The following is a 26,430-nucleotide window of genomic DNA, read 5'->3' as shown; positions in this document are numbered from 1 at the left end:
CTGGGGCACGCAGGGTCCAGCATCCCCTCCCGCTCGGGCTCTGGGGGCGCAGGGCGCCGGTACACGCAGGCCGAGCCGAGCCGAGCCGAGCCGAGCCGAGCCGAGCCGAGCCGAGCCGAGCCGAGCCGAGCCGAGCCGAGCCGAGCCGAGCCGAGACGAGCCGAGCCGAGCCGAGCCGAGCCGAGCCGAGCCGAGCCGAGCCGAGCCGAGCCGAGCCGAGCCGAGCCGAGCCGCCCTGCCCTTCCGCCGCGCCGCCCCGCCCCGTCCGCTGCCGCCCGCGGAAGTGAGCGGAGCGGGAACGCGGCCGTGCCGCCGCAGCCCCGACCACGGCCGTGGGAGCGCGGCCAGGCGACGGCGACGAGCGGCGGTGAGGGGCCGCGGCCGGCGTCTCAGCACGGCGCCGCCATCCCCGGCTCCCCGCGGCGGCTGCGCCTCGGGGTGAGCGGGAGGGCCGCGGCGGGGGCTGCGGCGGCCGAGGCAGCCGCGGCGGGGCGGGGGCCGCCGCGCTCCGCGACCCTCCGCGACCCCCCGCGACCCTCCGCTTTCCTCGCCGCGCCCCCGCCGCGGTCCGCGGGGTGCGGGCGGGGGCTGGAGCCGGGGTGAGGCGTTACGTTGGGCCGGTGCGCGGCCCCTCCCCGGGCGGGTCGCGGCTGCTCGGGGCGCTGGTGGCGAGGCGAGGCGAGGCGGCGGCGCTGCTGCCCGCTCTGCGCTGCTGCCTGCTCTCCGCTGCCGGAGCCGCTGGGCCACTGATCTGGGTCCTCTGCGGGCTGCCTCTGTGCGTGTGCCAGCGCCGCGCTGCCCTGAGGGGAGAGGCGGTGGCGACCTGCAGGGTCCGCCCGTCGCGTTCTATTTTTGTCACCGTCATTTTGTTTCCACCTTTAGCGTTGGTTTCTCTTGCAGATGTTGCTGCAGGTGGGGGCAAAGGGAGCAGTGTGATTGCCTGGCATCTTGGGGCATCTCTCTCTTCACCTTTCAGCTCCCGCTCCGGCGCTGCTGTTGCTAAAGAGTTTTGTAACTATCGACTCAAGTACAATTTCGATGGAAAATGAAGGTAAAGGTCTCATCCGAGTCGCTGACCTCACTGGAGCTGAGAGGAGTTTTGCATGCAATGTGGTGACAGCTCCGACGGGTGCGTGTGCAGGTTTCACCCTGCCGGGGGCTCGCAGGGTTGCTCTCTCTCCGTGTCGTGGTAGGAATCCTGACCTGTAGCTTGCAGCTGAAGAGCCATTGTTTCCCTTCATTGGCACTGCTGCTTGCTGAACTAATTCTGAGACGGATTGTCTTGTCTCTTGGCAGGTGTTCAGGAGGCCCGTTGCATGGTTGTAGCGCTCTCTGTGCTTGGGGTGGAAATCCCTGATCTATGGAGGGATTGCTAAGCATTGGGTGCTTGGTGCTTGCTTTGATGATGTGACTTTGTGTCTTGAAGGGTGAAATTGAGAAGCATCGGTTGCATTGCCTGTTAAAATATTTCCGTGCATGTTTTGTGCTCTTGAATGACTTCTCTTGGTACCAAAGCCTTGTGTTGCACCACTCCAAGGGTCTGGTGTCTGTAAGCTCTCTGTACTGCCTGCAAGGAGTTGCTCTATTTCCTCCTTGACTAGGTAGGAAATGACTTAATCTGGGGAGGTATTTCAGCTCTTCTGTGTTGGTCCTCAGCTGGAGCTCTGGGAACCTTGAAAGCCCCTTGGCTCCATTGGCAGTAGTGGCTGTGAGCTTAACTGGTGGGGGAAAAAACCCCATCAATGACTTTTCAGTTGTTGTTTTCTTCCTCTTGGAGTGCAGGAAACCTCTGAAATGTGTTCCTGTTGTTGCTGTATGTGTCAGAAAAGAGCTGTCAGTGCTTCCTCCCACTTGTGTCAACTGGATTCTTTGAAGGTGGTTTATTTTTTGGAGGTGGCTACTGGATTTCCTTTGCTCCCTGAGCTCTCCCAGCTCCTTTTCCTCCCCCTCCCCGTTTGAAGGAGGGTGCCTTTGGAAGGGTTTGACTTACAGAGGCAGGTTGAAGTTGTGGGGCAGGGCTAACTGCATTGTTTGCTGCAGCTGGATGTTGTCCTGCTTCCAAATAGCTGCATGACTGGAAAGCTGTGGTCGTTGTGGAGAGCAGGCTGTGCTGAAGGCTATGTAGATTGCCATAGTTACCATTTTAGCAGCCTTTTTGCACCCTCATGGTAGAATTTTCTTGGTGGTGTTGGTCATTCCAGCTGAAGAGCAGGGGAAGGCGTGGGGCAGGAGGAGCTGCGGAGCCTGGGGGAGGGTTTGCCGATGTTTCTTTGCTGTGAGGGGCTGGAGAGCTGCCTGAGCGGTGGTGGTGCCTCAGCCTGGGGCAGGTAGAAGGTTTCCCCCCGGGGTGGGGGAAGCAGAGCAGGTTTAGAATAGAACAGAATAAACCAGGTTGGAAGAGACCTTCAAGATCCTTTATTGCCGTTGGGTAGCAGTACAGTTGCAGGGGGGGAAAGTGTAGCTCTGAGGTCGGTGTGCTGAAGCCAAAGCAGCCAGAAGGCTGCTGCTGCCTCTTGGTTCTCTTGCCTTTTACATTGTATCTGGTGGCTGGAGTTTGAATGGAGTTGCATGTGGTCTGACTGCCCAGCCTAAGGCTGCTGGTAGCACCAGGCTGGCGTTTCTGAAGTTTCACAGAGCAGCTTAGGCTGGCAGAGACTTCAGAGATGATCTGCTCCAGCCTTCCTGCCAGGGGCAGGGATGCCTCTCAGCTAGCCCCATCCAACCTGGCCTTGAGCCTGTCTCCAGGGAGAGGCCATCCACAGCCTCTCTGGACAATCCATTCCAGGCTCTTGCCACCTTTGTAGTTTCTGATGGAATACCTGAACTCTGTGTAAGAATTACTAATGCTTCTGCAACAGAAGGAATGTGAACCACCCCAGCTTTACCTAGGGGAAACATAACCCACAGGAGGTTCAGATGCATCTTTCAAAGGCTGAAAGAAATGCCATGGTTTGGTGAGGGCTTTCAGAACGGAGAGGGGCTCCTGGGGCTGGGGGAAGGGCTGAACTTGAGTGTGGATAACAAAAAGGCTGAGCTGCTTCTCTTAATATTGGAATAGTTTCCTCTTCAGAGTTTCCATGTGTGTCCCCTCCCCCATCTCATAGCTGCATCTCCAGCCAGGCACATGTCTGCAGCTATTTGCTCTGCTTTGCTGTTCTTGCTATCTCTGAACTCTTTCTGTCCAGGAGACATTCTCAGAGAGCTAGACACCAGCAGCCTGCATTTGGGAACCTCTCAGCACTCCTGAGAGGATCCATAATGTGCTTTCTCCAGGAGACAGTTGAAGGAGCTCTGTAGAACAAAGATTGCAGACAGAATGTCTTTATGAGTGAGGTTTGCTTTGCAAGTTTCTGTTTGAAAGGCTTTTTGAGTTTGGATATTGAGCAAGAGGAGGCAGATTTGTATCTCTTTCCATTTGGATGAATGTTCAAGATTGTGGAGTGATGAACTGCTTGGAAAGCTGCTGCTTTCCTGTGGTAATTCAGTGTGCATAAGAGTATGGAAAGCTGGGGGTGTGGTTGGCAGTCACTGACTGGGAGGCTCCCTCAGTGAGTCTGCAGATGACACCAGGCTGGGTGGCTGTGTCCAGCTGCTAGAGGCTGGGGAAGCTTCACAGCAGGACCTGGACAGGTGAGAGCCATGGGCCAAGGCTCACTGGAGGAAGTTCAATAAGGCCAAGGGCCAGGTCCTGCACCTGGGTCACAACAAGCCCATGGGGAGCTCCAGACCTGGGGATGTGTGGCTGGAAAGCTGCAGCTGGGAGAGGGACCTGGGGGTGTTGGGTGGCAGTCACTGAGCAGGAGGCAGCAGTGCCCAGGGGGCCAAGAAAGCCAAAGGCATCCTGGCCTGGGTCAGAAGCAGGGTGGGCAGCAGGGCCAGGGAGGGGATCATCCCCCTGTGCTCAGCACTGGGGAGGCCACAGCTGGAGTGCTGTGTTCAGCTCTGGGCCCTCCCTGCAGGAAGGACACTGAGGGGCTGGAGCCTGTGCAGAGCAGGGCAGGCAGGCTGGAGAAGGGCCTGGAGCCCCTGGGCTAGAGGAGGGGCTGAGGGAGCTGGGGGTGTTGAGGCTGGAGAAGAGGAGGCTGAGGGAGACCTCCTTGCTCTCTGCAGCTCCCTGCAGGGAGGTTGCAGTGAGGAGGGGACAGCCTCTGCTCCTTGGTGTCAAGGGCCAGGAGCAGAGGCAATGGTTGCAAGCTGCCCCAGGGGAGGTTCAGGCTGGCTGCTAGGAAATCTTTCTTGCCTGGAAGGGTTCTGAGGCCTTGGAATGTTGTGGCCAGGGCAGTGCTGGAGTCCCCATCCCTGGAGGTGTTGAAGCAGTGTGTGGAGCTGGTGCTTAGGGCCATGGTTTGGTGCTGAGCCTGCAGTGCTGGGTGGAGGTTGGCCTGGCTGAGCCTGGAGGTCTCTTCCAGGTGGATGTGCTCTGTGATTCTGTGATTTTTGGCTCTCTCCCTTTTTACCTTGGGTCACTTTCAGTAATTTTCTATGGTCACAGTCAGATTTGTTTCTTTGCTTTCCTTGCCATCTTTTGCCTATTGACAGCTCCTCCCTTCTCCTGAGCACTGTCTCGTAGAAGGCTGCCTTGCAGTAGAAAAAGAGAGAATGCAGTTGAGGTTACATCAGCCTTGAGCCTTTCTGCTGTGAGGGCAGTCTGTGATTGCAGCTACAAACCCTTCAACAGGACCTTTTGTTGCCAAGGCCTTCTGCAGCATTTGTTTTCCTATCAGAAGAGGTCACAACAAGGTTTTCCCACCTGTCAATCCAAAAGATTTCCCCCAGCCCATGTGGGACTTTGGCACATAAACTCAGAGCACAATCCAAGTACTGCAAGCACCATGTGGAGGTTCTGAAATCCTCCTCCATTTTCATTGTTTTGAGCCCTAGTTAATTGCAGCTAATCTTCAAAGACTCCTCTTAACTCCATCCTGCAGTCTGTCAGCAGTGATTTCAGGGTAGTGCTGATAATTGGGTGAGTAATCAAGACACAAGTCAAGGAAAAAGTCCTTTGGTCCTTCAGCTAGTACTGAGATGACAAAGGATTGGGGTGCCTGCACTGGAGGTGCTTTTCCTGGTGAGTTTCATGGTTATCTTAAATGGTACAAAAGGGCTTAGATGCTAAGGGAGCAGGCTGAAGATGAGTGAATAGCTCTGGGGTTTGGGGCAGTGAGTTACAGAATCAGCCAGGTTGGAAAAGACCTTTGAGACCATCAAGCCCAACCTGTCACCCAGCACCATCTGATCAGCTAAACCATGGCACCAAGTGCCTCAGCCAGGCTCTTCCTAAACACCTCCAGGGATGGGGACTCCACCACCTCCCTGGGCAGCACATCACAATGGCTAACAACTCTCTCTGGGAAGAACTTTCTCCTCACCTCCAGACTAAACCTCCCCTGGCACAGCTTGAGACTGTGTCCTCTTGTTCTGGTGCTGGGTGCCTGGGAGAAAAGACCAACCCCCACCTGGCTACAACCTCCCTGCAGGGAGTTGGAGAGAGCAATGAGGTCTCCCCTGAGCCTCCTCTTCTCCAGGCTAAGCAACCCCAGCTCCCTCAGCCTCTCCTCCCAGGGCTGTGCTCCAGACCCCTCCCCAGCCTTGTTGCCCTTCTCTGGACACCTTCAAGTCTCTCAATGTCCTTCCTAAACTGAGGGGCCCAGAACTGGACACAGGACTCAAGGTGTGGCCTAACCAGTGCAGTGTACAGGGGCAGAATGACTTCCCTGCTCCTGCTGGCCACACTGTTCCTGATGCAGGCCAGGATGCCCTTGGCCTTCTTGGCCACCTGGGCACACTGCTGGCTCATGTTCAGCCTACCATCAACCAGCACCCCCAGGTCCCTCTCTGTTTGGCAGCTCTTAGCCACTCTGACCCCAGTTCCAGCAGGTAGCTTCCTGCCTTTCAGCAGTGCTCTGGTAAGTGCTAAGTTGACACAGCTCTGACCTTGCATTGCAAACACAGCTGGTGAGGTGGGCTTGGGCCTTTCTCCCTACTCTCAGGTTGATAGAAGGAGAGCAAATGGCCTGAAACTGTGCCAGGGGAGGGTTAGGTTGGAGATGAGGAAAAATGTCTTTGCTGCAAGAATGGTCAGGGACTGGCAGAGGCTGCCCAGGGAGGTGGTGCAGTCCCCATGGCTGGAGGTGTTCAAGAACCCTGTGGCCATGGCACCTGGGGACAGGCTTTGGTGGCCATGGTGGGGTTGGGTTGCTGGTTGGTCTGGGTGATCTTGGAGGGCTTTGCCAACCCAAACAATGCAATGGTGCTGTGAATTCTTTCTAATTGAGTGGTCAGTGTCATCTCCCCATCTGTTGTTTGGCTGGTGAAGCATTAGGCTGCTTTAGGCTTTCCCCTCTTTTCCCCCATGCAGATCCCTCAGAAATGTTAATCTTTGATAATCTGCTGCCTACTTGAGTTTAGATGTTGCAGGAAGGATGTTGAGTCATTTTGCTTTGTAGCTCTGTTTCATGGAGAGACCATGGCTGATTCTCTGAGTCAGGAAAGACAGTGGTGGAAGGAGCAGGCAGGCAGCTCCCAGGGTGGCTGATCTAGCAGGAGAGGAACAGATCAGTTCCCAGGGTGGCTGATCTAGCAGGAGAGGAACAGATCAGTTCCCAGGGTGGCTGATCTAGCAGGAGAGGAACAGATCAGTTCCCAGGGTGGCTGATCTAGCAGGAGAGGAGCAGATCAGTGCCCAGGGTGGCTGATCTAGCAGGAGAGGAGCAGATCAGTGCCCAGGGTGGCTGATCTAGCAGGAGAGGAGCAGATCAGTGCCCAGGGTGGCTGATCTAGCAGGAGAGGAGCAGATCAGTGCCCAGGGTGGCTGATCTAGCAGGAGAGGAGCAGATCAGTGCCCAGGGTGGCTGATCTAGCAGGAGAGGAGCAGATCAGTGCCCAGGGTGGCTGATCTAGCAGGAGAGGAGCAGATCAGTGCCCAGGGTGGCTGATCTAGCAGGAGAGGAGCAGATCAGTGCCCAGGGTGGCTGATCTAGCAGGAGAGGAGCAGATCAGTGCCCAGGGTGGCTGATCTAGCAGGAGAGGAGCAGATCAGTGCCCAGGGTGGCTGGTCTAGCAGGAGAGGAGCAGATCAGTGCCCAGGGTGGCTGGTCTAGCAGGAGAGGAGCAGATCAGTGCCCAGGGTGGCTGATCTAGCAGGAGAGGAGCAGATCAGTGCCCAGGGTGGCTGATCTAGCAGGAGAGGAGCAGATCAGTGCCCAGGGTGGCTGATCTAGCAGGAGAGGAGCAGATCAGTGCCCAGGGTGGCTGATCTAGCAGGAGAGGAGCAGATCAGTGCCCAGGGTGGCTGATCTAGCAGGAGAGGAACAGATCAGTGCCCAGGGTGGCTGATCTAGCAGGAGAGGAACAGATCTGTTTTTACCTGCTCTTTGGTGGCAGGTGTGGTGGTGCTGGGATCTCTGCTGGATGAACTGCTCTTGCTGCTGAAAGAAGGCAACTCTCAGCAAGTTCACTTCCCAGGGTAGCTAACCTGACAGGAGAGAGAGAGATCTGTTTTTTACCTGCTCTTTGGTGGCAGGTGTGGTGGTGCTGGGATCTCTGCTGGATGAACTGCTCTCCTTGCTGCTGAAAGAAGGCAACTCTCAGCAAGTTCCTGCTGCCTGTGGTGGTGACTGTCAGGGTGGCTGAGTTTGTCTATCTTGGCAGGAGCTTAGCCCAGCCCTTCTGTCCCCTTGCCCCATTGGAGCCCTCTCTGTTGAGTTAGTGAATTGAATAGGCTCAAAGTCTCCACTTAATCAGTGGGGGCCAAAGGGGTGAGACCTGCTCCTTTCAGCATGGGCCAGGCCCTTGGGGTGACTCAGTTCTTCTGCAGGTGTAGCTTCAGCTCAGTAGAAGCAGACAGCAGGGGAGTGTTGTGAGATGGAACAAGTTGGTGATGAGCAGGTCTAGTTGTGAGACCTGCTCTGGAGTTTGGGCAAGAGTGCACAGGGCACCTCACTGGCACTGGGTGACACCCTTGGCACTTGCAGTGTGGTTTGTAGAAGCTGCAAGGAGTGATAAAGGCAGAGAAGGCAAATAAGATACAACCACCAAGGTGTGAATCTGGGACAAGCCTCTGTGGCTAGTTCCTTGGTTTGCTCTAAACAGCTGGAAGGGATAAAATGGCTCATGGGGGCTAGCAAAGGCAGCCTCTGGAATCTTGGGCAAAGGCTTTTGAACTCTTTTCACTGCATAGGTTTTCTGCAGCAAGGTTGCTGCTTTGTTGATCCAGAGTCTGGCTGGAGGCCTGTGTCTAGTGGGTCCCTCAGGAGTCTGTACTGGGACCAGCACTGTTCAACATATTCATCAGTGACCTGGCTGAGGGCACAGGAGACCCTGCCAGCAGGTTTGCTGAAGACACAGATCTGGAAGCAATTATGCCACCATCCAGCCAGACCTGGACAGGCTGAGAGCTGGGCAGGGGGAAATGGAATGGAACCCAACAAGGGCAAGGGGAGAGCCTGGCACCTGGCAAAGAACAACCCCATGGAGCAGGAGAGGCTGGGGACTGAGCTGCTGGAGAGCAAAGCAGAGGAGAGGGATCTGGTGATCCTGGTGGGCAGAAGGATGTCCATGAGCCAGCAATGTGCCCTTGTGGCCAAGAAGGCCAAGGGCATCCTGGGGTGCATTAGAAGGGCTGTGGGGAGTAGGTCAGAGAGGTTTCCTCCCCCTCTACTCTGCCCTGCTGAGGCCACATCTGGAATATTGTGTCCAGTTCTGGGCCCCTCAGCTCAAGAAGGACCTCAGGGAACTGCTTGAGAGAGTCCAGCACAGAGGCACAGAGCTGCTGCAGGCAGTGGAACATCTCCCTGGGAGGCCAGGCTGAGGGAACTGGGGCTTGGAGCAGAGGAGCCTGAGGGCTGCCCTCATGGCTGGGGATAAAGATGTGCAGGGCTGGAGCCAGGCTCTGCTCAGGCCAAGGGGCACTGGGGGCAAGCTGGAGCAGAGGAGGTTTTCTCCATAAACCCTTTTCCCTGTGAAGGTGACAGAGCCCTGGAGCAGGCTGCCAGGTTGCCCATGAGCAGCTTGGGGAGGCTCCTTCCCTGGAGACCTTCAAAACCCACCTGATGTGTGCCTGGGTGACCTGCCCTGGGTGCTCCTGCTCTGGCAGGGGGCTTGGTTTGGGTGATGTCTGGAGGTCTCTTCCAACCCCTAACATTCTGTGGTCCTAGGAAAGTTTCATCCTGGGAACTTTGTAAGCAGTGAGTTCAGGGCTTTGGATTAGCATTTGTTTGTGTCCCGTCCTGGAGTGACTGCAGGGCTGTCACGGACAGAATCCAGGAGCTGTCCTGGAGCTTCAGCAAGCCTTCCTGCTGGTGTGTTTGCTTGGCAGCCCCAGTCTGCAGGTGTCATGGGCAGGCTGGTGGTGTAGCACAGGCTGCTCAAGTCCTTTGTCAGGCTTTGCTGTTCAGGTGCTGGCCTTCATTTTGTGAAGCTCAGCGCTTCAAAGTGGTAGCAGACAGGAGCGCTCTGCTGGAGAGCAGCCAGGTGATCTGCTTTCCAAGCTGAAATGTTCGCTTCTAGAAAGCTAGCAACACTCAGGCAAGATGAATGAGTGAGCCTTAGGATCAAAGTCTTTTGGCCTTCAGCTTCCAACCCCCTCCATGTGAGGCAGGACTTAAGCAGAGGTGGAAGCCCTTTGGAGCCGAGCGAGATGCGGCCATCGGTGCTCGGTTGCCGTGGGGCTCTGGTGCTGGTTCGATCATCCCAGTGTGTGCTCAGCACTCTGTATCCTTCTGTTCTTGTGCTTAACACAGAGCCACACAGGGCCAGGCTGCAGGGGACCCCAGGGCTCACCTGCTCCAACCTGTCCAGGTGGTGCTGCAGTTGCAGGGAGCTGCCCCAGCCCCCTGGCAAGCTGAGTCTTACACTGCCCAGGGTAGGGGACTGCACTGCTGCCCTGGGGAGATGATTCCAGTCCCTGACTGTGCTCATGGGGAACCATTTCCTCCTGCAGTCCAAAGGGAATCTCCCCAGCAGTACCTTGTCCCCACCAGCCCTTGTCTGCTCCAGGGCACTCCTTGTACCAGGGGAGTCTCCATGCTCCTGGCAGCCACCCTTTATGTCCTGTATCCATGGCAATAAGGTCTCCCCTCAGCCTGCTCTGCTGAAGGCTGAGCAAGCCCAGCCCTCAGCCTTTCCTCCCAGGGCAGGGCTGCCAGGCCTCTGATCATTCTCTTGGCCTTTTCTGGATGCTTCCCATCCTGTTCACATCTCTTGTACAGCAGGGACCAAAAGTGCAGGCAGTGCTCCAGGTGTGGTCTAAGCAGCACTGAGTGGGACAGTGACTTCTCTGTCCCTGTTGGTGATGCACCCAGCACCCTGTTGGCTTTCTTTGCCCCTGCAGCTCACTTGTGCTGAGCTTGTTGTCCACCAAGACCCCCAGGTGCCTCTCCTCAGGGCTGCTCTCCAGCCAGGTGGATCCCAGTCTGAGCTGCATTCCTGGGCCATGCATTCCCAGGTGCAAGACCCTGCACTTGACCCCACTGAATGCTGTAAGGTTCTTGCCAGCTCACTCCTGCAGCCTGCCCAGGGCTTCCTGGAGCGTGGCTCTCCCTCTGGAGCATCAGCCTCCCTGCTCATCTTGCTGTCATCTGCAAACTTCATCAGGATGCTCTTGATCCCAGCATCCAGATTGCTCATGAAGATCCTGAACAGTGTTCAGCCCAATGCTGATCCCCAGTATCCAAGTTCTGAGCCAGGAGCTGCCCAGCTCCAAAGGCCAGGGAAGATCTTTCAGCCCTGCCCAAGGAGTCAATAAAAATGCTCCACACTGGTTGGAAGCTGGAATGGAAACTCTGTTCACAAAGACACACAGAAGGCATTCAGGTAGAAGGAGCACACCTGAGCCTACCAGGTCAGAGCCTGCCAGAAGCCTCCACCCCCCTCAGCCTCACAGCCCAGGAGCAGCCAAACTGCTGCCCCCAGCCCCAGGCCTGCTGCAGGCTTCCCCAGGCCCTGGGCTGCAGCTGGAGATTCACTGCCAGCCAAGGCCAGGAGAAAGCCTCTGCCCCACACCCCATGAGATAACAGCACAGGGCCTGAGATGGAGAGAAGAGAGAGAGCTTTGGCTGTGCACTGCCTGCAACAGAGAGAGAGAGGGAACAGAGCAGAAGAACAGATTGCAATGTCCTGGGGCAAGCTGCCTGTGCCCCTGGGGCTCTCCAGCCTCTGGAGGCCTTTCCCTTGTGGCTGTACCAATCAACTCTTGACTGCCCCTAACCTACCACACCTAGGGGACCCCACTTGTGCCTGGCTGCCAGGCTGAGAGGGAGCCATGGACTGCCGCCCTCTGGGTAGGGGCTGGCAGGCAGTTCCCCCCCTGCCCCACAGCCCACTTGCCTAGGCCATAAGCTGTGGGTTGCTGTAGGAGGAGGTGATGGGGCAGTGCCTGGGTAATTGAAGCCTCCCAGGAGAAGCAGGTTTGGTTGACCTGAAGCTTGCTTAAGGGCCTCAAGAATGCCTTCCTTGGCTGTGTCAGCTTGGTTCAGGGGTTGGTAACAGATGCTGCTGTAAGGCCTCCCTTGGAGACAGCCCTTCTGCTTCTGACCCAGGGCATTCCATGCAGCTTCCACACCTGCCAGAGCTGACTGCACTGCTTCCAGGCTTCTCTTGCCTAGGTGACAGCAAATGCAGGAAATGTTCAAAGAGACTTTCCCAGTGTTCAAGGAGGGGGTTTCTGAACAGGAAAAACTCAAGCTCCATATCTTGGCCAAGCAGATGCAGATTGCTCTGGGGTTTGGCAGTGCATTCTCAGTAACTCTGATGCCATCTCAAGGCTTTTGGCAGCCAGGCTTTAAGTTCATCCCAGTGTCTCCTCCAGAGCAGGCAGGAGTGCTCTGAATGCTTAGGCTTAGGGGTTGGGCTTGGGGGTTAGAGTTAGGCTTGGGCTTGGTGGTGATTTGAATGCAAGGTTTGAATGTTCCGTGGCTTCTACTCCACCAGTGGGCTGGGGGGAAGGCATGGTGGTGTTGAGGGGTGAGTCTGAAGCTGTGGTGGGTTGAAATTCCCCCCACCTAATTTGGAGAACTGCCCCCAAAGCAGAATTGCCAGCCCAGGTGAGTCTGGGCTGGGAGCAAGTGAAGCTGCAGTGACAGGCAAACTGCAGCCTGGGAACATGCAATGCAATGAGGGTGTGCAAAAGAGACAAGGTTTGCATAGATTTGCAACCTATAAACTGCACAAGGACTCCTCTGGACAAAAAGCCTTTGACACTGTCCCCCACAGCAAACTCCTGGCCAAGCTGTCAGCCCCTGGCTTGGACAGCAGCACTCTGAGCTGGGTTAGGAACTGGCTGGAGGCTGAGCCCAGAGAGTGGTGGTGAATGGTGCCACAGCCAGCTGGCAGCCAGGCACCAGTGGTGTGCCCCAGGGAGCAGTGCTGGGCCCTGTGCTCTTTAACATCTTCATTGATGATCTGGATGAGGGCATTGAGTCCATCATCAGTAAATGTGCAGATGACACCAAGCTGGGGGCAGGAGTTGATCTGCTGGAGGGTAGAGAGGCTCTGCAGAGGGACCTTGCCAGGCTGGACAGATGGGCAGAGGCCAAGAGCAGGAGATTGAACACATCCAAGTGCCAGGTGCTGCACATTGGCCACAACAACCCCAGGCAGTGCTACAGGCTGGGGTCAGAGTGGCTGAGAGCAGCCAGGCAGAGGGTCCTGGGGGTGCTGGTCAATGGTAGGCTGAACATGAGCCTGCAGTGTGCCCAGGCAGCCAAGAGGGCCAAGGGCATCCTGGCCTGCATCAGGAAGAGTGTGGCCAGCAGGAGCAGGGAGGTCATTCTGCCCCTGTACACTGCACTGGTTAGGCCACACCTTGAGTCCTGTGTCCAGTTCTGGGCCCCTCAGTTTAGGAAGGAGGTTGACTTGCTGGAAGGTGTCCAGAGAAGGGCAACAAAGCTGGGGAGGGGTCTGGAGCACAGCCCTGTGAGGAGAGGCTGAGGGAGCTGGGGTTGCTTAGCCTGGAGAAGAGGAGGCTCAGGGGAGACCTTCTTGCTCTCTACAACTCCCTGAAGGGAGGTTGTAGCCAGGTGGGGGTTGGTCTCTTCTCCCAGGCAGCCAGCACCAGAACAAGAGGACACAGTCTCAGGCTGTGCCAGGGGAGGTTTAGGCTGGAGGTTAGGAAGAAGTTCTTCATAGAGAGAGTGATTGCCCATTGGGATGTGCTGCCCAGGGAGGTGATGGAGTCACCATCACTGGAGGTGTTCAGGAGGAGACTTGCTGGGGTGCTTGGTGCCATGGGTTAGTTGATTAGGTGGTGTTGGATTGGTTGATAGGTTGGACACGATGATCTGTGAGGTCTCTTCCTACCTGGTTTATTATTACTATTAAAACCAGGGAGCTACCAATAGCTTCCCCCTCTCTGTCCCATTTCCCTCCTGTACAATGGAAAAGAGAAAGGAGAAGGGCAGAGAGTAGCTTGGTAGTTACTTAGCCACAAGAAGAGCACAGCCAAGGTCAGCAGCAGCCAAGCCAAAGCCACCAGCTGGTGTCAGCTGGAGCAGAGAAAGAGAGAGAATAGTTCATACAACCAACTCTGTGTTAGTTATCAGACCAATGGCATTAGTTAGACCTCATCATTATTCTCCCTTTACATCCAAGGGTAATTCATTTACATTCTGCCACTTCCTACTCAAGAGCTGTGGAAGATTTCCCAGGCAGCAGCCTGAGCCTGCCACAGAAGTGTGCAGCACTGCAGGCAGGTCAGGCATCATTCTGTTGTGAAGGACTGCTCTAGCTGGGCAGCAGGCAGCTGTCATTCACAAGGCATGCAAGATCACCGCAGGGAATACACTCTGATGACAGAAGATCAGCTCTTTGCTGTCCTGCTGGGAATGGAACAGAATAGAATTAACCAGGTTCGAAAAGACCTTTGAGATCATCAAGTCCAACCTATCACCCAGCACCATCTGATCAACTGAACCATGGCACCAAGTGCCACATCCAGGCTCTTCTGAAACACCTCCAGGGCTGGGGACTCCACCACCTCCCTGGGCAGTGCATTCCCATGGCCAGTCTCTCTTGCTGGGAAGAACTTTCTCCTCACCTCCAGCCTAAACCTCCCCTGGCACAGCTTGAGACTGTGTCCTCTTGTTCTGGTGCTGGCTGCCTGGGAGAAGAGACCAACCCCCACCTGGCTACAACCTCCCTTCAGGTAGTTGGAGAGAGCAATGAGGTCTCCCCTGAGCCTCCTCTTCTTCAGGCTAAGCAACCCCAGCTCCCTCAGCCTCTCCTCACAGGGCTGTGCTCCAGACCCCTCCCCAGCTTTGTTGCCCTTCTCTGGACACCTTCCAGCAGCTCAACATCTTTCCTAACCTGAGGAGCCCAGAACTGGACACAGGACTCAAGGTGTGGCCTAACCAGTGCAGTGCTGAGCACAGGGGCAGACACTGAACAGGCTGGGGCCCAGCACTGCTCCCTGGGGCACACCACTGGTGCCTGGCTGCCAGCTGGCTGTGGCACCATTCACCACCACTCTCTGGGCTCAGCCTCCAGCCAGTTCCTAACCCAGCTCAGAGTGCTGCTGTCCAAGCCAGGGGCTGACAGCTTGGCCAGGAGTTTGCTGTGGGGGATGGTGTCAAAGGCCTTGCTGGAGTCCAGGCAGACCACATCCACAGCCTGCCCCACATCCACCAGGCAGTCACCTGGGCATGGAAGGAGATCAGGTTGGAGAGGCAGGACCTGCCCTTCCTAAACCCATGCTGGCTGGGCCTGAGCCCTTGGCCATCCTGTGAGTGCTGTGTGATTGCACTCAGGATGACTGTTCCATGATCTTGCCTGGCTGACAGGCCTGGAATTCCCTGGCTCCTCCACCTGACCCTTCCTGTGGATGGGCATCACCTTGGCAGCTTCCAGCCTCTGCTGAGCTGCATTCATAGAGCCATAGAATCCCAGGTTGGAAGGCACCCCAGGGATCACCCAGTCCAACCTTCCAGGGTAAGAACAGAGCTGGAATGAGCTGGCCCAGCACCCTGCCAAGCTGGGCCTTCAACCTATCTCATGTGGGGGAATCCACCTCCTCCCTTGGGACTCTATCCCAGTGGTTAACAGCTCCAATGAATGCAAATGTTTCTGGCACCCAGTCTGAGTGTCCCCAGCAGTCACTCCCCCTCCCCATGCCAGCTACCCTCTGTGTGGTTTGCCATGGTTAGGTGGGCTCCCCTAAGCCTTCCCTTCTCCAGGCTGGAGAACCCTTGCTCCCTCAGCCTTCCTTCAGGTGCCAGGGCTTCCAGGCCTCTCCTCATTCTTGTGGCCCTTCTCTGCACCCTCTCCAGCCTGTCACATCCCTCCTGTACAGCAGGGACCAAAGCTGTGCCCAGTGCTCAAGGTGTGGCCTGCCCAGCACTGAGCAGAGTGGGACAAGGCCATCTTGATCCCTGCTGCTGACACCCTGCCGCCCCCTGGCCCCTGCCGCCCCCTGGCCCCTGCCGCCCCCTGGCCCCTGCCGCCCCCTGGCCCCTGCCGCCCCCTGGCCCCTGCCGCCCCCTGGCCCCTGCCGCCCCCTGGCCCCTGCCGCCCCCTGGCCCCTGCCGCCCCCTGGCCCCTGCCGCTGAGCTGTGCTGCTTCCCTTCCTGGGGGTGCAGTTACAAACACCCAGAGGAGGCAGCTGTGCTGTGGGTGCTGGAGATGTTTCTCAGGGGAGGGGGTGTTCAGAAGGGGCTTTTAGCCCTTCAGGTAGTCAGGAGGTGTTGGGTGGCAGGTTGGGCTTGATGATCTTTGAGGGCTCTTCCAACCTTATTGATTCCATGGTTATTTCTGTGGTAATCCTTGAGCTTTGCAGGTGATTAGTTGGGTGTTGAATGGAACATCTTAGTCTGCTCTGCCTGAAGGAGAAGGGATTGAGGGCAGGTCTCCTCTTCAGTATTTTGCACCTTTTAAGACTGGGCACAGCCTGGGACTCTGGGGGGTTGGTGTCAGCATTCAGCTCTGGGTCTGGTTGCTCAGAGAGGTAGAAGTGTTGTGTACCAAGGAGTCCAGCTCTGCCTCACAGCTGCTGGGTGGCCATGGTGACAACCCCCACCTCTGCTGCAGGAAGACTTGAGCCCAAGGCAGGGCCTCTCAGGCTGATGGGGCAGCTTGCTCTCTTGCTTTGGGTACTCCTGCTCCTCTGATTAGCCTGAGGAAGCAGCACACAAAACTCTGACCTTCCAGGAGAGCAATGACTCTGCCAGGAGAACTCATTAATGCTCATCAATATTTCTCCTTCCTTCTGGCTTTTTGAGAGAGAGAGCTGGGGTGTGTGTGTGTGCCTCCTTTGATGTGAGGGCTCCTGCTCAATGTAAAGTGCTGTTGGGTAGGAGGAAATGTCTCTGGCTGTTAGAACACAGGGCTGCAGCCACTCCCTGCAAGTGCAAAAGGGCCATGCTCTTTCCAAAGGGCTCCATCCCAATGAAGGCAGCAGAGTGTAAGCACAGAGCCTGCAAACATGCTCCTTACCCTGAGCAAACAGTGCCTGGTAGAAAACAAGCAGCTCATTAGGCTGCAGGCTCTTGGGCTGGGAAGCAGCAGCTCTTTGCAGTGGCAGGGCCGTGGCTGAGCCCTGGGAGAGCCTTGGCACGGTGCTGTGGCTCTGAGAAAGCAGCCTTGCTGCCCCAGAAGGAGTTCAGAGTGTGATGCTGCCTGATCAGGATCTTCACATGTGGAGGGTGTGATGCTTAGTGTCAGCTGTGCAGATGTGGAGATCTTGCACAGACTCACAGAAAAGCCCAGCTGGGAGAGCCCTCCAGGCTCAGCCAGGCCAACCTCCACCCAGCACTGCAGGCTCAGCACCAAACCATGGCCCTAAGCACCAGCTCCACACACTGCTTCAACACCTCCAGGGATGGGGACTCCAGCACTGCCCTGGCCACAACATTCCAAGGCCTCAGAACCCTTCCAGGCAAGAAAGATTTCCTAGCATCCAGCCTGAACCTCCCCTGGGGCAGCTTGCAAACATTGCCTCTGCTCCTGGCCCTTGCCACCCAGGAGCAGAGGCTGTCCCCTCCTCACTGCAACCTCCCTGCAGGGAGCTGCAGAGAGCAAGGAGGTCTCCCTCAGCCTCCTCTTCTCCAGCCTCAACACCCCCAGCTCCCTCAGCCCCTCCTCTAGCCCAGGGGCTCCAGGCCCTTCTCCAGCCTGGCTGCCCTGCTCTGCACAGGCTCCAGCCCCTCAGTGGCCTTCCTGCAGGGAGGGCCCAGAGCTGAACACAGCACTGCAGCTGTGGCCTCCCCAGTGCTGAGCACAGGGGGATGATCCCCTCCCTGGCCCTGCTGCCCACCCTGCTTCTGACCCAGGCCAGGATGCCTTTGGCTTTCTTGGCCCCCTGGGCACTGCTGCCTCATGCTCAGTGACTGCCAACCAGCATCTCCAGGTCCCATTCTGAGTCACAGCTTTCTAGCCACCAATGGTTGGGATTTGGGGTTCAGCAGGACACCTTTGTGCTGTATTTGTTAAGGTAAGCCTAGCAGAATGTAGAAGTTGTAGAGTTAGGTTGGCAGAGTTAGGTTGGACACCAGGAGGAAGTTCTGCACAGTGAGGCTGGGGAGACACTGGAACAGGCTGCCCAGGGAGGTGGTTGAGGCTTTGTCCCTGGAGACATTCAAGGTCAGCCTGGCTGTGTCCCTGGGCAGCCTGCTCTAGCTGGAGCTGTCCCTGCTGCCTGCAGGAGAAACTGACCTTGGAAGGTCCCTTCCAACACAGTGCAGTCTGTGTGCAGCCCTCTGGGCTGGAGTGGCTGCATCAGGCCCTCACTGGTGTGCTGAACTCAGGGTTTGCCACCAGCTGATCTGCTCAGGTGTTGCTCTGGAGCTGTGTTGGGGTTCTGCTGAGCTCCCCAGCAGCTCTGGTTGATCACAGCCTGTGCCAATTCCTGAGCCCCCCGGGCTCCTCAGCCAGCTCTGCTGAGAGCCTGGCTGGGCACTCACAGGGGTTCTCATACCTGAGCTTCCAGAGTTCTGAGGCTCATGAGAGAAGCTGCTAATTGAGAACAGGAGGAGATGTGTCTTGGACTTCATCACACACCAGGTGCACACAGCTCCGTCAGTGCAGACTGTATGGATGAAGTCTTCCCAAAGATGACTTCCAGTTTCATGCACATCATAGTAAAATACAGGTAAATGAGTTCTGAAGCCAAGGATGATGTGGAGGTGCTGGAAGGTGTCCAGAGAAGGGCCAGGAGGGTGATTAGAGGCCTGGAGCTGCTCTGAGGACAGACTGAGAGAGTTGGGGTTGTGCAGGCTGGAGAGGAAAAGGCTCCCAGGAGACCTTCTTGTGGCCTTCCAGGATCTGCAGGGGGCTCCAAGAAAGCTGGGGAGGGACTTTTGAGGGTGTCAGGGAGTGATAGGACTGGGGGGAGATGGAGCAAAACTAGAAGTGGGGAGATTGAGATTGGCTGTGAGGAAGAAGTTGTTGCCCAGGAGCATGGTGAGAGCCTGGCACAGGTTGCCCAGGGAGGTGGTGGAAGCCTCCTGCCTGGAGGTGTTTGCAGCCAGGCTGGAGGTGGCTGTGAGCAACCTGCTGTGGTGTGAGGTGTCCCTGGCCATGGCAGGGGAGCTGGAGCTGGCTGAGCCTTGAGGTCCCTTCCAGCCCTGACAGTTCTGTGATGCTGTAAGACATTAGTAAGAGATGCACTTGAGGTGAGTGTGTAGTTTGTCTGCAGCTTTGTGGACCTGAGGGAGCTGGGTTTCAGTCACTGTATTCACCACACTTCCAGCTGCTTCTGCTGCTGTTGGAGCTGCTGAGTCTCTCTGGGAGTGGAATTCCTGGTGGGATTTCCTGCAGGAGATGACATCATAGTCAGTGCCACTTTGGGTGCTGCTGGTTCCTGCCTGGTCTGGAGGCTCTTGGTCTGCTCTTCTCTGCCCTGCCTCCACATCTGTCATCCTGGCATGCATCCAGGCTGTGTCTGGGTGTGCAGCTGGTGTGGGCAAGAGTCAGTGCTTGTGCCTGCCTGCCCCCTGCCCAGCAGCTCAGAGCCCTACCCTGGATGGCCCTGCCCTGCCTCTCAGTCTCCAGAGCTGCCTTCTTAGACCTGCAGTGAGGGAGCAAGTCCTGCTGCTCCCTGCTCCACTGGGGGCTAGGGGCACCTCTGGGCTTCCAGGGGTTTCTCTTAGGAAGTGAGAGCAGCAGAGTTCCAGTGCTTGCACTTCTGCTCTTGGTTCCCTTGGGCCCCTGGGATGAAGGCTTTGTGGAGCCTGTTTAGGCAGGCAGCCAGAAGAAGGAAGGTTGAGTGGAGGTCATCTCAGCTGTTTGAGTGTGTGGCCAGCCATGTGTCACACCTGGCTGGGGCACAGAGCTGCTGGGCTCTTCTCTGGGGTCATCCTGAAGACCTTTCTCAGAGGTTTGAAGCCTCAGGATCTATAGAGGAGATTTACAGGATCACTGTGGCTGGAAAAGATCTCTGAGACCAAGTCCAGCCTGTGACCCAACACCACCACAGCAGCGGAGCACCAAGTGCACATCCAGGCTCCTCTTAAACATCTCCAGGCACAGTGACTCCACCACCTCCCTGGGCAGCACATCCCAGTGGCTGATTCCCTGTCCCTGAGGAAGTGCTTCCTAGCATCCAACCTAACCCTCCCCTGACACAGCTCCAGGCCATGCCCTCTCCTCTTGTCACCAGGTGCCTGGGAGCAGAGCCTGACCCCCACCTGGCTACAGCTTCCCTTCAGGTAGTTGTAGAGTGTGGTAAGGTCCCCCCTGAGCCTCCTCTTCTCCAGGCTGCACACCCCCAGCTCCCTCAGCCTCTGCTCCTCAGCCTTTCCCTCCAGTCCCTTCCCCAGGCTGGTTGCTCTCCTCTGGACCTGCTGCAGCACCTCAAGATCCTTCCTGCAGTGAGGGCCCAGAGCTGCAGACAGAGCTCCAGGTGAGGCCTCAGCAGTGCCCAGCACAGGGCAGAATTCCATCCCTGCTGCTGCTGCCACACTGCTCCTGACCCAAGCCAGGATGCCCTTCGCCTTCTGTGCCCCTGGGCACACTGCTGGCTCCTGTGCAGCTGCTGTCCCCCAGCACTGCCAGGTCCCTCCCTGCCAGCTGCTCTCCAGCTACCCGTCCCCAGTCTGTAGCCTGCATGGGCTTGATGTGGCCAAAGGGAAGGAGCCTGCCCTTGGCCTTGTGGAATCTCACACCACTGGCCTCAGCACAGCCACCCAGCCTGGCCAGGTCCCTCTGCAGCCCCCTCCTGCTCTGCAGGAGCTCCACACTGCCTCCCATCTTGGTGTCACCTGCAAATCACTAATGGTTGACTGGATCCCCACACCCAGGTCATCCATAAAGATGTTGGCTAGAGCTGGGCCCAGTGCTGGTCACGGGGGGACACTCCTGGTCAGCAGGCACCAGCTGGCTGCAGCACTCTCTGTGCCTGCTCTCCAGCCAGTTTCTAACCCAGCCAAGGGCAATAATGAGTTTTGGAACTAAACCCAGCTGCTCCCATTCTGGGCAAGTGAAAGGGGAAGGCCAGTTCTGTGATGTCCATCTTTGGTGCCTGCCAGCTGGTGGAGGGGGCAGGAGTGTGTGGCACAGTGCATGAGTTACAGAGTGTGGGTGCAGTATGGCAGGGAGAAGGAAGAGAATGCCTGCAGCTGCTGCTCTGCTGGACAGGAACTGGGGAACTCAGAGTGAGCAGGAAGGAAGAGAATGCCTGCAGCTGCTGCTCTGCTGGACAGGAACTGGGGAACTCAGAGTGAGCAGGAAGGAAGGAAGAGAATGCCTGCAGCTGCTGCTCTGCTGGACAGGAACTGGGGAACTCAGAGTGAGCAGGAAGGAAGAGAATGCCTGCAGCTGCTGCTCTGCTGGACAGGAACTGGGGAACTCAGCAGTGGAAGGAAGGAAGAGAATGCCTGCAGCTGCTGCTCTGCTGGACAGGAACTGGGGAACTCAGAGTGAGCAGGAAGGAAGAGAATGCCTGCAGCTGCTGCTCTGCTGGACAGGAACTGGGGAACTCAGAGTGAGCAGGAAGGAAGGAAGAGAATGCCTGCAGCTGCTGCTCTGCTGGGCAGGAACTGGGGAACTCAGAGTGAGCAGGAAGGCAGAGAATGCCTGCAGCTGCTGCTCTGCTGGACAGGAACTGGGGAACTCAGAGTGAGCAGGAAGGAAGGAAGAGAATGCCTGCAGCTGCTGCTCTGCTGGACAGGAACTGGGGAACTCAGAGTGAGCAGGAAGGAAGAGAATGCCTGCAGCTGCTGCTCTGCTGGACAGGAACTGGGGAACTCAGCAGTGGAAGGAAGGAAGAGAATGCCTGCAGCTGCTGCTCTGCTGGACAGGAACTGGGGAACTCAGAGTGAGCAGGAAGGAAGAGAATGCCTGCAGCTGCTGCTCTGCTGGACAGGAACTGGGGAACTCAGAGTGAGCAGGAAGGAAGGAAGAGAATGCCTGCAGCTGCTGCTCTGCTGGGCAGGAACTGGGGAACTCAGAGTGAGCAGGAAGGAAGAGAATGCCTGCAGCTGCTGCTCTGCTGGACAGGAACTGGGGAACTCAGCAGTGGAAGGAAGGAAGAGAATGCCTGCAGCTGCTGTTCTCCTGGACAGGAACTGGGGATCTCAGCAGTGAGCAGGAAGGAAGAGAATGCCTGCAGCTGCTGCTCTGCTGGACTGGAACTGGGGAACTCAGAGTGAGCAGGAAGGAAGAGAATGCCTGCAGCTGCTGCTCTGCTGGACAGGAACTGGGGAACTCAGAGTGAGCAGGAAGGAAGAGAATGCCTGCAGCTGCTGCTGTGCTGGACAGGAACTGGGGAACTCAGAGTGAGCAGGAAGGAAGAGAATGCCTGCAGCTGCTGCTCTGCTGGACAGGAACTGGGGAACTCAGCAGTGGAAGGAAGGAAGAGAATGCCTGCAGCTGCTGTTCTCCTGGACAGGAACTGGGGATCTCAGCAGTGAGCAGGAAGGAAGAGAATGCCTGCAGCTGCTGCTCTGCTGGACTGGAACTGGGGAACTCAGAGTGAGCAGGAAGGCAGAGAATGCCTGCAGCTGCTGCTCTGCTGGACAGGAACTGGGGATCTCAGAGTGAGCAGGAAGGAAGAGAATGCCTGCAGCTGCTGCTCTGCTGGACAGGAACTGGGGATCTCAGAGTGAGCAGGAAGGAAGAGAATGCCTGCAGCTGCTCTTGTGCTGAACAAGAACTGGGGAACTCAGCAGTGGAAGGAAGGCAGAGAATGCCTGCAGCTGCTGCTCTGCTGGACAGGAACTGGGGAACTCAGCAGTGAGCAGGAAGGAAGAGAATGCCTGCAGCTGCTGCTCTGCTGGACAGGAACTGGGGAACTCAGCAGTGAGCAGGAAGGAAGAGAATGCCTGCAGCTGCTGCTCTGCTGGACAGGAACTGGGGATCTCAGAGTGAGCAGGAAGGCAGAGAATGCCTGCAGCTGCTCTTGTGCTGAACAAGAACTGGGGAACTCAGCAGTGGAAGGAAGGCAGAGAATGCCTGCAGCTGCTGCTCTGCTGGACAGGAACTGGGGAACTCAGCAGTGGAAGGAAGGCAGAGAATGCCTGCAGCTGCTGCTCTGCTGGACAGGAACTGGGGAACTCAGCAGTGGAAGGAAGGCAGAGAATGCCTGCAGCTGCTGCTCTGCTGGACAGGAACTGGGGAACTCAGCAGTGAGCAGGAAGGATGAGAATGCCTGCAGCTACTACTCTCCTAAACAAGAGCTGGGGAACTCAGCAGTGAGAAGGAAGGCAGAGAATCCCTGCAGCTACTACTCTCTTAAACAAGAGCTGGGGAACTCAGCAGTGAGAAGGAAGGAAGAGAATCCCTGCAGCTACTCCTCTCCTAAGCAAGAGCTGGGGACCTGCAGCTGCCTTAATTACCAAGGCAGTGCTGAGCTGTGTGATCAGTGCTGCAGTTCCCAAAGTTCCAGGTTCCTAGGCTGAGAGGCAAACCTGACTTTTTCCCACCCTGCCTTGCAGCTTTGTGCTGTGGTCAGGTTGTGCCTTCCCTGCGTGCGGTGCTGCTCTGCTCTGCTTGGAGGGTCTCTCAGTGTCATTTCTCCTTTGTGCACAAGGAGGGTCCTGCTTAGCTCACCTTCATTCTGGAGGAGAAAGTAGGGGCAGGGAGTGGAATTTACCTGGAGTGATTGTTTTCTGCCCTGGTGTTGCTGATAATGAGCTTAAGGCTTATGAATGTATTGAGGGTTAGGATCTTTGTCGTCACCGCAGGTGTGGGTACAGAACTTTGCCTGCTGCCTGCCCAATGTTCTCTGCTGTCATTGCAGGTGGCACTGCATGCAGCCAAGCTGAATTGTGGGGCTAGCTATTTTTCTGAAGTGCATCAGTACTGCCTTGCTCTTGCCTGTGTTGTTTGAGATGAAATCTTGCTGCTCTCCTTCCCTTCAGGCTTTGGTTTTTGTTTCTTAGGTTGCACGTCTTCAAAAACTCCCTGATGGTGACAATGAGACAATGATTCCTGTACTGTCCTCCAAAAAAGCAAGTGAGCTGCCAGTTGATGAAGTAGCCAGCATCCTGCAAGTGAGTGGGGCTGCATCTCTGGGGGGATGGTGGGGAGGTGGTACCCAGCAGTGTCCATTTGCTGTGGGGAGTTCCTGTCCTTGAAGGGCTGTCCAGGGTCGTGCGCTTTGCTGTTAGCTGTTGGCTGCTTCTAAAAGCATCTTGGGGACTAAAGGCTCTGATCTCTGTCAGCTTCCAAAAGATTGGGTATTTGGAGGGGGTCTGAGATATAAATCCAAAATATTTGGGTTTCTGTGTGCCTTGAAAATTGCTTTTTGTTGATAGAAATCTCCCAGGCTCAGCCCTCCCCTCAGCCTCGGCTGTGTTTCCAGAGCTGCTGTTTCATGGCCCCGAGGGATCCTTGATGTCCTTAATTGCTTTGGGTAGCCTCCATTGGAAGTGAAGGACCTGGAAGGCTGCCCACTGCCTGATTCATGAACCATTCAACCTGGGCTCATTGTCATGATAGATGCTCTCTTTTCCTTTGCTGTCTGCTGGACTGTTTGAGGAGTGCACCCTGGGAGATGTGGGGCGGTGACAGCTCCGGACTGCAGAGCTAGCACCGTCGTCTGCCCGAGGAGCTGACCTCCTGACACAACCCTCCACAGTCTGAGCCAGGCCCACAGCTTGTGGAGGAGTTGGCTGCAGGGAGGATTGGCAATCTCTGGCTGTGGTGCTGAATCTCTTCAGCAGCACCAAACGGAGTCTGAAGGCAGGAGAGATGCTCCTTAGCTTTGTCACGCAGACATGGGTCCCCAGGTTGTCTTGGTGATGGAGGCCAAATCCAAGGCTGCATTTGGGCTGCTGGAATTTATTTTGGAGCCAGGCTTCTCAGTGGCATTGCTGACTGTGTTCCCTTCTCCATGTTTTGCTTAGGCCAATCTTCAGCATGGCTTAAAGAACTGTGAAGTGTGTCACCGCCGGGCGTTCCACGGCTGGAATGAGTTTGACATCAGTGAAGATGAACCACTGTGGAAAAAGTACATTGCCCAGGTGAAGCTCTGCCCCCTTCTGCTTTCAGTCTTGCTCAGTAGCTGTGCTCTCTCAGGATAGTCAGGAGGTCTTGGGTGACAGGTTGGACTTGATGAGCTTTGAGGTCTTTTCCAGCCTTACTGATTCTATTGATTGATTCGATTGACATGGACCTGATGGAACAGGTCCAGAGGAAGGCCACAAAAATGCTCAGGGGGTTGGAGCAGCTCTGCTGTGAGGACAGGCTGAGGGAGCTGGGGGTGTGCAGCCTGGAGGAGAGAAGGCTCCAGGGAGACCTAAGAGCAGCCTGCCAGTACCTGAAGGGGGCTGCAAGAAGGCTGCAGAGAGACTGCTTGCAAAGGCCTGCAGGGACAGGACCGGGGGGCAATGGCTTCAGACTAGAGCAGAGCAGATTGAGATTGGATGTGAGGAACAAGTTCTGCACCAGGAGGGTGGCGGAACACTGGCAGAGGTTGCCCAGGGAGGTGGCTGAGGCTCCATGGCTGGAGATATTCCAGGTGAGGCTGGAGAGGGCTCTGGGCAACCTGATCTAGGTGGGGATGTCCCTGCTGAGTGCAAGGGGATTGGACTGGATGAGCTTTGGAGGTCCCTTCCAACCCAGACCCTTCTGTGATGCTATATTGCTTAGCTAGCTGGTGCTTTCATGTGGGGATATGCCTTGGGTGTGCTCAAGGCAGGTCTTCAAGAAGAAAAACCAGCAGCTACCTTTTGTAGGAATCATTTAGTCCTGGTGCAGTAGTAGCTGTGATGAGCCAGGAGAGTGAGGGGAACTTTGATCTGTTTTGATTGGAGAAGCCCTTTCAGCTCACCCAGTCCAACAACTCCCTACCTCTGCCCAGGCTGAGGCTAACCCATGGCCCTCAGCACCACAGCTCTGCCTCTTGGAAACACCTCCAGGGATGGGGATGCCACCACCTCCCTGGGCAGCCTGTGCCAGAGTCTGAGAACCCTTTCTGTCAAGAAGCTTCCTCTAATGTCCAGTCTCAGCCCCCACAGTGCAACTTGAGGCCATTTCCTCTCCTGCTGTCTCTTGTGACTAGGTGAAGAGAGGCTTTCAGTGATTCTTCTCATGGCTTTATAGGGAAGCTAAAGCAATGTGGCTAAGTTTGAACCTGGTTCTTTAGCCATTACTGAGCACCTCTGCAGCTGATGGAGTGGATTCCTCGGGACCATAACTAGTTACTTTGCTCCTGTGAGATCCCACCTGGAATACTGTGTCCAGTTCTGGTGTCCCCATCACAGGAAGGACATCTGTGAGTTCAGAGGAGGGCCACAAAGATGATCCAAGGGATGGAGCATCTCTGCTGTGAGGATAGGCTGAGGGAGCTGGGGGTGTTCAGCCTGGAGGAGAGCTGACCTTAGAGCTGCCTTCCAAGAGCTGGAGGGATCCTACAGCAAGGCTGCAGAGAGACTTTTCCTGAGGGTGTCTGGAGCCAGGCTAAGGGGGAATGGTTTGAAGCTGAGGCAGAGCAAGGTTAGACTGGAGCTGAGGAAGAAGTTCTTCAGTCCCAGGGTGGTGAGACTGGCACAGGCTGCCCAGGGAGGCTGTGGCTGCCTCCTCCCTGGAGTTAGTCAAAGACAGGTTGGATGAAGCATTGAGCAGCCAAGTGTAGTTGAGAGATGTCCCTGCCCATGGCAGGGGGGGTGGAATAGCTGACTTCTTTCAAGCTGAGCCATGCTATGAGTCTGATAAGAGTGGGGAACACTAAGAGCAGTCACTCAGAGCTTCTACAATTTATAGTTAATTCACCTATTGGAAAAGAAGTTACAGGTAGATGCCAGTGGGTTAATGATAGGGTTGGGTCTCAAATGTGTGTCCTGAGGAGCCCAGGGGTCCCATTCCCATTTAGCCTGCAGGGTCAGACAGAGGTGCATGTGGCTGTTGGTAGATTCTTGGTGTGGAGTGTGAAGAGCTTGCTACAAGGGCATTGCCAAAAGCAGACCTGCTGCCTGTGAGCTGAGGGTAGAGGTGTGCCCAGCCCCCACCCCAGTGGGAAGCACAGCTGGCAAAAGTCAAGGGTGACTTCTTAGTCCCTTTCTT

At 56.4% G+C, this 26,430-nt stretch overlaps 1 protein-coding gene across 6 annotated transcripts in view; it reads left to right on the top strand.

Moving 5' to 3' along the window:
* Positions 1–277: 277 nt before the first annotated feature.
* ATP2C1 (ATPase secretory pathway Ca2+ transporting 1) overlaps positions 278–26,430 on the top strand; it is a 68,702-nt gene continuing 42,549 nt past the window's right edge. The window contains exons 1-4 of one of the 6 annotated variants that reach the window (XM_068146372.1): positions 278–367; positions 901–1,051; positions 23,307–23,417; positions 24,273–24,389. In XM_068146372.1, coding sequence (XP_068002473.1) covers positions 1,046–1,051; positions 23,307–23,417; positions 24,273–24,389 — 234 coding nt within the window. In that variant the 5' untranslated portion in view covers positions 278–367; positions 901–1,045. The other 5 variants (XM_068146374.1, XM_068146373.1, XM_068146377.1 and 2 more) reach the window with 5 other exon arrangements.

The sequence above is a fragment of the Melanerpes formicivorus genome, unplaced genomic scaffold (assembly GCF_026170545.1).
Source record: "Melanerpes formicivorus ecotype bairdi unplaced genomic scaffold, bMelFor1.0.p_v2 SCAF_13, whole genome shotgun sequence".
In the NCBI taxonomy this organism is placed as follows: domain Eukaryota; kingdom Metazoa; phylum Chordata; class Aves; order Piciformes; family Picidae; genus Melanerpes; species Melanerpes formicivorus.
Note: the sequence above shows the minus strand (reverse complement) of the source record. Positions and strands in the feature narration are given on the sequence as shown.